Source organism: Anabrus simplex, chromosome 1 (genome assembly GCF_040414725.1).
Source record: "Anabrus simplex isolate iqAnaSimp1 chromosome 1, ASM4041472v1, whole genome shotgun sequence".
Classification (NCBI taxonomy): domain Eukaryota; kingdom Metazoa; phylum Arthropoda; class Insecta; order Orthoptera; family Tettigoniidae; genus Anabrus; species Anabrus simplex.
Window position 1 is genome coordinate 1,779,676,741 of NC_090265.1, and position 12,151 is coordinate 1,779,688,891.

At 39.8% G+C, this 12,151-nt stretch overlaps 1 protein-coding gene across 1 annotated transcript in view; it reads left to right on the plus strand.

Moving 5' to 3' along the window:
- Window positions 1-5,986: 5,986 nt before the first annotated feature.
- The window catches only part of LOC136883158 (lysozyme), a 52,301-nt gene continuing 46,136 nt past the window's right edge, over window positions 5,987-12,151 (plus strand). Inside the window, exon 1 of the mRNA XM_067155342.2 lies at window positions 5,987-6,104. Coding sequence (XP_067011443.1) covers window positions 6,038-6,104 — 67 coding nt within the window. The 5' untranslated portion in view covers window positions 5,987-6,037. The remainder of the gene's footprint in view (window positions 6,105-12,151) is intronic.

Here is a 12,151-nt window from a genome sequence, read left to right on the forward strand (position 1 = left end):
ATTGTGCTACTCCATTGTAAATACCAGTTTTCATTACGGAACCCTGTAATACGGATTCTCGCTCTTTTGGTTTCCCAAATAAATAAATAAATAAATAAATAAATAAATAAATAAATAAATAAATAAATAAATAAATAAATAAATAAATAAATAAATAAATAAATAAATAAACGATATCGCACTAAGCGACTTTTTAAAACACAGTGTTTATAAATGATTTAGACGGGTCCGTTAGGTTTTGCTGCTATATCCAGTACGTCGTTATAAGCGATGTCGCTATAAACGGTTACGACTGTGTGTATGCACATGCACACAAGTACTGTATGCTATAATTTGTACACTTTAACAAGTTAGAACGAACAACCTCTGAAAGGAAATCTAATAACAATTGTTGCAAGGGAACTAATGTAGCGATTTCATTTTCAGATAACTTTTACCTGATGTGCTTGACTCTTTGGTCCGAACTCCCACGTTTAAGACGAACTGTGTAATAGTGTTGACGTGAATTCCTCGTGAGTCATGTTGATAGCCGCTGTTGCTCAAGGTAGGATCCTGGCCTTCAGTGCGCTATCTCTCGGTCCATTAAGGACGCAGTGTTTTCATCATTTGACCGTGAGCACAAGAGACGGCAGATCATTCTAAATCTGTTCACTCACACTTCTCCCATGATATTTACATGTAATTTTCTGGCAACTCTCGGCAGCCCTCAAGGTGGTTTTCCGTGGTTTCCCATTTTCACACCAGGTAAATGCTGTGTCTGCATCTTAATTAAGGTCACGGCGGCTTCCTTCCCACTCCTAGGCCTTCCCTATCCCATCGTTGCCATAAGACCTATCTGTGTCGTGCGACGTTAAGCAAATAGCACTAATTTTAAAAGTACAAATATTTAATCATCATATTCTAAAGGCTAAGCCTTGTCGCTGCAGCCATAGATGTCGGAGCCAGTCTTTTCAACTCGGCGTAGGTCTTTCAGCTCAGAAGCAGGTTCTTGAAATAAGACGCTCTGGGTGTTTCTCTTCCTCTTTTCCCCAGTAATTCTTCCTTCAATGATGTTACAAAGGAACTCCTCATGCCGCAGAATGTGACCAATAAATTTTACTTTCCGTTTTTCAATTACAGTTATCAGATTACGTTCTTCTCCTATCTCTCTAAGGACTTTAGTCCAACTTATCTTCTGCATTCTTCTCCAGATCCACATTTCTACTGCCTCTAGTCTTTTCCTTCTCTTGTATTCCTAACGTCCAACGTTTGCAACCATGCCGAAGCACGCTCCTTACCAAGATTTTTACAGAGGCCTTCCGAGTTTGAATATCTATATGTTTGTTGGCCAGCAGACGCTTTTTATCTTGGAATGCTCTCTTTGCCACTGCTGTCCTCTTCGTGACATCTGATATGCTCCAATTATCACTCGTGATGAGGGTTCCTAGGTAGCAAAAGTGTTCTATTTGTTCAATTTAATCAGAACCAACTTTGATGTGTGTTGTAGGTGTATTCTTGTATTTACATATTGTCATGGGTTTTGTTTTCCTTGTATTTTGAGGTTCCATTTGCCTTAGGTTTCTGCTAATATGTTGATCATTCTCTGCATACTTTTACCTGTTTCTGCTAGTATGGCCATATCGTCAGCAAATCTTATAGGGTGTACTTGTTTACCATTAATTTTGATCCCCGCTGTTTTCTCCTTCATGACTGCGGTGGCTTCTTCGATGAGCATAGTGAAGAGGTAAGGAGAGAGTGGACATCCTTGCCTAACTCCTCTTCTTATTTTGGCATGTTTCTTTATCCCATTGATTTTTAAACCAGTGTTCTGCATTCTGTATAAATTTAATACGAGGCGTCTATCCTTTCAATCAATTCCTGCTTTATTCATGGCGAGGAAAAGTTGTTCTTAGTCTACTCGATCAAAAGCTTTCTCTAAGTCGATGAAGGTCACGTATACTTTCCTATTCTTCTCGAGTCTTCTCTCCAGAATTAAACGTAATGCCAGAATTGCTTCCCAAATCCAAATTTGTCATTGTCGATCCAGTGTTCTAACTTCTCTTTAATTCCCTTTATTTAATATATGGCACATTTATGCTCGGGTGCACCATTCTCGGTAAATATCAGACGTTACAAAACCGTGGTAAAACCCTTACCGTGGCATTGTCATTAACCTGTTGTACCATTGCTAATCCTTGGTTTCGAAACTTCGCTTTCTTGATGCTCGTTTTTATCTCTATTATTCCCCTCGGAAGTAATTCAAAGTGGTATTCAGAAGGCAGTGATGAGTTCGACAGTCACTTGTCTTTAATTTATCCAGATGGCAGTGATATTTTTGACAGTCACGTGTCGCTAATTTATCTAGTTCCCAGTTGTTTACGTTTCGTCTGCAATCGCCAGCTGTCGTTTTATTTCTAGGACGAATAGTATTTTACACTTGTATAAAATAGCTTTATAATCATTTTTCTCCTTGTCAGCATCAAGACTATTATTTCTAAGATAAGTTATTTTTGTTTCGTTAGGTTAGTTTAGGAAGGGCGAGCGAGAACGCGAAGTTTTAGTGCATTTGAAACCCAAATGCTTACTGACTGAGATTACTTCTTGGCGAAACAGGATTATTTCTATGAGTTGGAAACTCGAGTTGGTCACCTGTTAATTGTAACAAGGTCGTCACAGTCTCTTCCTCTCTGTTCATCATCCTCAAGATATTGTATACATCCGATATTTGGTGCCAAATCCATTACGATAACATCACGGCACTTAGGATGCACGCAATGTGAGGTTATATCGGTCGCTGGTAAAACGTCACAAATTTCAAAACTGGGCTTAATGCAACAGAAATTCCACTTCACCACGGTAAGCAATCCATTTTACTACGGTTAATTCGTAACCGAGGTTGACTCCCCCAGGCATTGGTGTTTTGTTGTAAGATCCTTGTTCTTCTTTCTGGCCTTTCTCCAGTTACCTGGGGTATGCACGGCACGTAGCTTAATCCTAGTTTTACGACCGGATGAACTTCCTGACGCTAACAGTACGTGGAAGAATTTATTCTCTCATACGTTGATGGTGCGATGTGTTGGATGTAAGTGAATATGTGTAATGAGACGATCAAGACGAGCTAGAGGTATTAACTAAACGGGGTTGAAGTCCCTGGCCTCGCCGAGAATTGAACCCGAGGCCCTGTGAACCGAAGGCCATTATGCTCTCCATTCAACCAAAGAACAGGAATAGAATTGCTCACTAATGTCAAGAGTTATTAGTGTGATGGGCTATTTTTAAAAGTGAATGTATGATTTATTTTCAAATCAGGCTGCCGTCCAAGCAGAAACGAATTTCCTTCCAATAGAGAGTGTTATACTCGGAGTTACGGCGCCGAAAAGTTTCTGTTACCTTTAATCGTTAAGGAACTGTAAACGTATTGAACAAATATTCATATCTGAATATGCTTCTTATATCCATAAACTGTTTCAAGATCATGTTGAAGTTAAGCTGTACACAGTATACTTTTTAAATTTAGTACAAAATAATAGCAACTGTAAGATAAGTTTAAATATTCTATAAATTATTTTACTGATGGTTTAGATATAATTTAATTAGCCCGATTGAAAATTAATGCTTATCTGAATTATTTCTTTGAATTACACCTCTTCTTTTAGGAAAGATCAACGATACCTCTTCTCTGTTGTGAACATTATTTGTTAAAATATCTTGTAATTCATTGAATATAATGGCAAATGTTTGACTTTTTTTAAATATTGTCAAAATAAATAATTAGTATTTCGCTGCTTCTCGCAGATTTTACCGAGAAGAAATGAACTTGATATGATTTGTAGTTTAAATAAGGGATCGATCCGCCTCTATGGTGTAGTGGTTGGTGTGATCAGTTGCTACCCCTGGATTCGTTTTCTACGTCAGCCATCCTCTAAGCGGATTTCTGTGGTCTCCTAACTTAAGGCCATGGCCGCTTCCTTCCCTTTTCCTTGCCTATCACTTCCAATCTTCACATCCCCCACAAGGCCCCTGTTGAGCATAGCAGGCGAGGCTGCCTGGGCGAGGTACTAGACCTCCTCCCAGTTGTATCCCCGATCAAATGTCTCCCCTCACTGAGTACAGGGGAATAACCAATCCGGCGGGGAGGGGGGGATAAACGAGGATGAAAAATGAAGGATACTGAATAAGCTATACAATACTATTTTAATGTTAAATTCTGAGCGAGTCCCTCTCATTTAAGCGTAAATGTTAATCCAAAATTAGTTATATGTAGTTGAGGCAGAATGCACGGTGGTGGTAATTAGTGTTTTAAAGGGAAATACAGTGAAATAATCATATATTCATAAAGTTAATGTAAGAAAAGGTAAAAACCGAGCTAGTTGGTCACGAGGTTCGAATCGCACATCTGTGAATTAGCATTCGGCAGATGGTGGCCTTGTATCGCACCGCCGCGCCGGTAGCCCTGAAGTTGGTTTTCCGTGGAATCCAATTTTTACACCAGGTAAATGCTGGATTTGTAATTTAATTAAGACGGCCACCACTAACTTACCAGTCCTAGCCCTTTCCCATCATCGCATCATCGACGTATTCCATGAAATGAAATGGAAATTGAAATGGCGTATGGCTTTTAGTGCCGGAAGTGTCCGAGGACATATTCGGCTCGTCAGGTGCAGGTCTTTTGATTTGACGCCGTAGGCGACCTGCGCGTCGTGATAAAGATGAAATGATGATGAAGACGACACATACACCCAGCCCTCGTGCCAGCGAAATTAACCAATGATATTTAAAATTCCCGACCCTACTGGAAATCGAACCCGGGACCCCTGTGGACAAAGGCCAGCACGCTAACCATTTAGCGATGGAGGCGGATGATGTACTGTATTCCATGTATTTTTGCGACGTTAAGCCAGTAGGAAAAAATAAGGGAAAGATAAAGAGACCCGAATTTTCCGAAGAATGAAAATGTCCACAAACTGAAGGGAAAGGCCATGGAAATCGTGAAAATGAAAATCTCCATAGACGTTGCAAACACGCTAACTTAGCGTTCAGAACAATATTGCCGGTCTGAGTGGCTCAGACGGTCTGACCCCAACTTGGCAGGTTCGATCCTGGCTCAGCCCGGTGGTATCTGAAGGTGCTCAAATACGTCAGCCTCGTTTCGGTAGATTTACTGGCACGTAAACGAACTCCTGCGGGACACAATTCCGGCACCTCGGTGGTTCCGAATTAGTTAGTGGGACATAAATCAAATAATAATATTAGAGTTCACCAAGAGAGGTCGAATAGGTGAGATGATTGCACAGTTAATGCAAGCAATGACAGACACAGCTAGTGACTCTGTGTTCACAAACTCGCACTCCAAAATTGAGATCTCGTGCTAGGTGGGAAAGAATCCATGGCTGAAGGGATGTTATCACGACTGAGTTAAAATATCCAGAGTATACATCATAAAAAATTACGAATTTAAATTGAAGGAAAATTTTATTTTTATTTTTACAATTTGTTTTACGTCGCACCGACACAGCTGTCTTATGGCAACAATGGGATAGGAAAGGCCTAGGAGTGGGAAGGAAGCGGCCGTGACCTTAATTAAGGTGCAGTCACAGCATTTATCTGGTGTGAAAATGGGAAACCACGGAAAACCATCTTGAGGGCTGCCGACAGTGCAGTTCGAACCCACCATCTTCCGAATGCAAGCTGATAGCTACCCACAGCCACTTGCTCTGGAAGATACTTTTTACTCTGAATATACAAATACTGAATTGCTAAGTGCTCTGAATTTTATTTTATATTAGAAAGATAGTGATGGGGCAACAAGTTAAAGGCATTTTATAGGTTTGATTCATGTAAATACTTCGCCCTGAGATTGATAAACTTGTAATTATTTGAAGCCTCAAATTTAGAATTAGGACAGTCACACACGGGAATTCCGCAGTCCGCGAGTTTGCTGTAGGTGTTCGTGCATCTGGAGACTTCACCGCTTGGTTGGGTGGGGAGCATCATCCAAGGTTAGCTAGCCTTATAAGACGGCATGCTACTCTTGTGCTCAGTCTGTTAGTTCATCGTCATGGCAACCACACGAACAATTGTCGTCCTCGCCGTGTTCTGCGCTGCGGCTGTCGTCTTTGTAGCCGGTAAGTTTCTTGGGGATATTTCAGATTGAGTATCAAATAACACAATGCAGAACAACTTCAAAAACCTTCTCCGAACAAACAAAAAGTCTACAAAAACTTAAGTGCTACATGACATGATTTCTAATTAACTACCAATAAATTGATAGCTAAGAATGGCTTCTGATACAAACATACACTATAAAAATAGGATAAAGTGTATCACTCTAATAACATGCGAGTTTGTTAAATTTGGAGAGACCATGAATACGGAATGGATGAAATACTAGATTATTGTTAAGTTAAGGTTTATTGAATGAGATTAAAATATGCCAATGTTACGACATTTTGGAAGAACTGTACTATTTATTTATTTATTTATTTATTTATTTATTTATTTATTTATTTATTTATTTATTTATTTATTTATTTATTTTATTTTATTTATTTATTTATTTGCCGGGGCCATCAATGACTACGTTATGTCCTGTTACATTTGGGAATGAACTTTGCTTTCTTTTGAGTTCAGAATTAACTTCATTCTTTCTGAATGCGCCTGCTTGCGTTCCTCTGTCCAAGGGACACTGTGCATTCTTTTCAGTTGTTCCTCTCGGTTTAGCCCGTTCGTCCCTAACTTTTTCGGAAAAGACGTCTGTCAAAGGCGTCCTCCGGTTCGATCTGTACCAGTTGAAGGCCTTTTTTGGTGTTTCTAAACCAAGGCATCGTGGCTTTAGGTATTGAATGAAAACTAGGCGAAAGATCTGTTTGGTCAACATCTTTCCGTCCATTCGTTTGAGGTGGACACAAAATCGTTCCTGTCTTTTGTTGATCGTGTCGATAATTTTCTCTGTTTTGTTATAGAGCTCCTTGTTGGATTTTGTTTAGTGGCGCCATTCTTGTAGTTGGATCCCATGATTCCCCTAATTATTCTGCGCTACTTTTCTTCCAGTTCTTCGAAGAGTCCTTTACTGGCATTTAGGGATAGAGTTTCACCTGCATACATAACTACTGGCTTCAGAACCGTTTCTTACTATTTTGGGAAAGGCCTTTTTTGTTGTTGTTGTTGTATATCGTATGTGACGTTTGATAGGCTACTTACAGTTTGCGTATTCGTTCCTTAAGTGCTTCATTGTCCAGTCCAGTTTTCATGATTAGCTCAACCAGGTACTTACATTTTTCTACTCGCCTGATATCCCCTTATTTCGTCCCAAGTTTTGCTGGTGCATCTTTGTTGTTAAACATTACTTCTGCAGGCCAGTTTGTTCGGTGATTTCCTGTAACAGTTAGATTTGAATCCTAGCGGTTTCTACGTCGCTCGGAATGGCGATGTCATTGGCAGAAGATAGACAATCTACCACGATACCCTTGGATTTAGTTCCCATTCTCAGACGGCTATAGTCGCTTTCCGTTAATCTCGTTCGCCAGGTCAGGATGATCTTCTCAAGAATCCAATTGAAAAGCATTGCCTTGTTTGACACCTGTTTTGACCTCAGAGGAATCCGAGAGACATCCTTGGAAATTTATCTTGGATTTTTTATCTGTCTGGGTGGCTTTAATTAATGCCAGCAATTTCAAACCAACCCCGAATTTATTGTTATTATTACCGGGCGAGTTGGCCCTGTGGTTAGTGATGCGCAGCTGTGGGCTTGCATCCGGGAGATAGTGGGTTCGAAAGCCAAGCAAGGCCATATCTGTATAGGCCATGAAGATAGTAAAGGGTTCCACTATTCGTAACCTCGGAACTTAGTGGGGTAGAGTAGTTAGTCCTACGCTTGACCAGCTGTACCTTAAGGAATTAAATTGGTAGGCTACTAATTTTTGGTGCAGGCTGAGTTTGAGAGCCATATCCTTCCCCTGAAGTGGAAATCTCGTTTCGGATCTATTCCAATTCCTGACGGGGAATCGAACCTCCGTCCTTTCGGGTGAACTTTTCACACCTTTACCGCCTTAGCCAGACAGGTGCCTTAAATGTAACATTATTTACAAAAATATAAAAAAAATCTGATGCCATTAATTCCAGGAGTGGCAAGTTTTATGTTGATGCGCAATGCTCAGTTTCATAACTTGTTCCTCAGTAAGCAGAGGAGTTAGATTTGCCAATAACTGCCTTTGAGTTACTTGAAGTGATGATGTAACTAAAATACCAAAGATAACATGTAACTATGGGAACTTTCAGGGTCATTTGCGATTACAAAAGAAAAATTATAGTGCAGTTAAACGATTCACTTTACTGAGAACTCTTACAATGGATTTATTGCGAACTATCGAAGAATATAATTTCAGAATCATAGTTATAAATGAAACTTTGAAAAAGAAGTATGTTTGTTAACCAGGTGTTAAACAATCTGTCCCTAGTAAAACAAATATGCTGTCTCCTTCCGTATTTTGGTTCAGGATAACGTATTAAAATTTTTTGTTCCAAATGATGTGCTCAAATTTTGACTTTCTTGTCATTTCTGAAAAACAGGCTCTTACTTGAATCATTGTATCTTCTACTTGTGAATGTAACAATCCTAGGAGTTCTCTCTGTAAACGTACAGTGGAAACTGGAATTTACAATAAATTGAAAACAAGTTTAGTTAGAGAAATTAACTTTTATTACGCCATAAATAGGCTAATTTGTGTAATTTGACAGCTAATATATCAGTCGATCGAGACGGGTGATTTAAGCAGTTTACAATAGATAGACCAACGAACAAGAGAGGCACTGATATTGAAATTAACTGTCTATGGAGTCTTCTCCGTCCGGAGATGGGAAGGTTCGAGTCACATTATTGGATATCTCTCCTAGAATCGCAACCGCGTTCGGAGATGTTTTTCTCGAAAACCATTTAAATTCATATCATTACAATAAATGGAACATATCTAGTGTGGAATGGTAAAAACTGTTGTCCATCCGGTATTTTTCCTATCGTTGAAGTCTGAAAACATGGCAGTCCCCTTAAATGAACGGGGAGGAAATGCTATTTTTAAAGAGAGTGGTGAGTTTGTTAAAGATATTTGATGGAGATGGGTTCTTGATAAACTACCTACTGTACTATAACCGTTGTCGAGAGCTTAGTTTTTGTATTATTGCAGTAGTAATGATATTAGTGGAGGTGAGTGGGAGGAGAAGAAACACAGAACATCTCAATTAACAATAAACAGTCACTTAAATGTTATTGTTGATATTTTAAACTTTTCGGTGTGAAAAATTTCAAGAAACGATTTTCGGAAAGTGAATGGAACAGAAGATTCAAACCATTTTCTCCTACATATTTCCTTATATGCTAATTTCTTTCACCATTGCGAACATATGTACGAAACATTTAGGAATATCCTCTATGAACCTCATTCAACTTACAATACAACTTTAAAGTATTACTGTCATTTGAAACTCTAATAATAATTTCGTGTGGCTATTTCTAGCCAAGTGAAGCCCTTGTAAGGCAGACGCTCCGATGAGGGTGGGCGGCATCTGCCATTTGTAGGTAACTGCGTGTTATTGTGGTGGAGGATAGTGTTATGTGTGGTGTGTGAGTTGCAGGGATGTTGGGGACAGCACAAACGCCTAGCCCCCGGACCATTGGAATGAACCAATTAAGGTTAAAATCCCCGACCCGGCCGGGAATCGAACCCGTGACCCTCTGAACCGAAGGCCAGTACACTGACCATTCGGCCAACGAGTCGGACTGAAACTCTAATGATAACACTATAACACCTGTATAAGACACACTGTCCGCCTCTGTGGTGAAATGGGTGTAATTAGCTGCCACCCCCGGAGTGCCGGGATCGAAATTTAAAAAGATAAATTTATAAAGAGGTACGAAGGCTGGAACAGGGTCCACTCAGCCACGGGAGGCCAAACTAGTTTAGAGGGATCGATTCCTACCTCAGCTATCCTCGAAGTCGTTTTCCGTGGTTTCCCACTTCTGCTCCATGGCCGCTTCCTTCCCTCTTCCTTGTCTGTCCCTTCCAATCTCTCCCCCCTCCCCCACAAGGCCCTGTTCAGCATAGCAGGTGAGGACACCTTGGCGAGGTACTGGTTCTCCCGACCCAAAGTCTCACGCTTCAGGGAACTGCCCTTGAGGCAGTAGAGGTGGGATCCCTCGCTGAGTCGAAGGTAAAAACCATCCCTGGAGGGTAAAACAGATTAAGAAATGACAACGGTCGAGAATTTCCTGCGTTCATCGATTGTGCCAGGACTTTCAACGCGGGAGAGATTGAGTTATTTTGATGAAGATATAGTTTTCTATGAAGTCATCTTCCAGTCAAGATACAGTTGACGATGCACCAGAGCTTAAATAGAAACCGACATTGGGACTTATGCTCTAATACCCTGTCTCCGATCGGGGCGTGTTAAACATTTCCTTTAAGATGGTAGACACTTATGAGGTTTATTTATTTATTTATTTATTTATTTATTTATTTATTTATTTATTTATTTATTTATTGAATGATGAACATAACAGGCTGTCGCCTAATTACAATGTTCATAATATACACTACAATTAATAATTACACTACTGAACATCAACTGAATACAAACAAATACAATACACTGTGTGTATGCCTCAAGTTCAAGTTCATAGAGTCACACTCACTTTGTTGTCTCTCGGATACAGAGCAACGACCTCAATCGGAATTTTAAAAGAGACAGTTTTTATGTAAAATACATTCAAGGATAACGGGTGCTGTTTTAAATACGAACTATTGGCCATACAAAGTATGTTCCATGTGATCGTGAAATTAGCATACCTGACCTAGTACAAGGCCATCATTCGGTATACTGTAATTAATCATTATCATGATGATCGACGACTCCTGGTATAACTACCTCAGTAAATCGCGACATGTGCAAGACAACCATGAGATCCAGAATGGAAACTATACTTTCGTCTTTTCTGTTCTATTCCTTTGTCAAGTCTTATTTCGCTCCCATCGGGCTCCACAGCTAAATGGTTAGCGTGCTGGTCTTCGGTCGCAGTGGTCTCGGGCTCGATTCCAGGCAGGGTCGGGAATTTTTAAGCATAATTGGTTAATTCCCCTGGCGCGGGAACTGAGTGTATGTGTTGTCTTCATCACCATTTCATCCTCATCACAATGCGCAGGTCGCCTATGGGAGTCAAATCAAAAGACCTGCATCAGACCACACGGCATTACATTTCATTCACTCCCAACCTACAGGCTATTTGATTATCATAGGCATGGATATTTCTTCAATTTTCATATTTCATAGCTATATTTCTAGTTGTATAAACATCCTCATTCTGTGAGAGACTCAAACCTACAGTTTAACGTAGAACCAAAACCACAAGAACGAGGATTTTGATTTCAAAGATGTCACATGCCGTTAGATTCTCTCTCATTTAACTTCAGGAGTATGTTTTATTATTATTATTATTATTATTATTATTATTATTATTATTATTATTATTAACATGTTCGAATCCTTGGCTGAATGATCAGCGTTGAGGCCTTCGATTCAGGAAATCGCGGGTTCAATTCCCGGCCGGGTCGGGAATTTTTAAATTCTGCTGGCTCGGGGACTGGTTGTTGTACTCTCTTCTTCGTATTCAGACAACACAGCACACTACCAACCGCCACAGAAACACGCAATAGCGATTACATCCCTCTAGATACGGTTGGCGTCAGGAAGGGCATCCGGCTGTAAAACGGGGTCTAGTCCACCTGTGCGACACAGTTCGCACCCGCGACCCTACAAGGTGTGGTAAAAAGCAGCAGCAGAAGAAGAGAAGAAGGAGAAGAAGATTATTATTAACAAGTACATCGCAAATGGGAAGTATCCCGATGTCAATGGTCACTTAGAGTAGTGTGATAATAAAGTAAAGTTAAAACATAATTACCCAACAACAACAACAACAACAACAACAACAAAACAACAACATAAAGAGTACAAGTAATTCTATGGAAAGGAAACATTAAAAAAGTACTACTAGTTTAATATCCTAAATCCATCATCATCATTTAGAAATTCACACCCAACGTAAGTATTTCCAGTGCTTAACACTACGGATTACAATACTTACACGTGGTGTTAAAACATAATTACATAATACATAATCGAATAT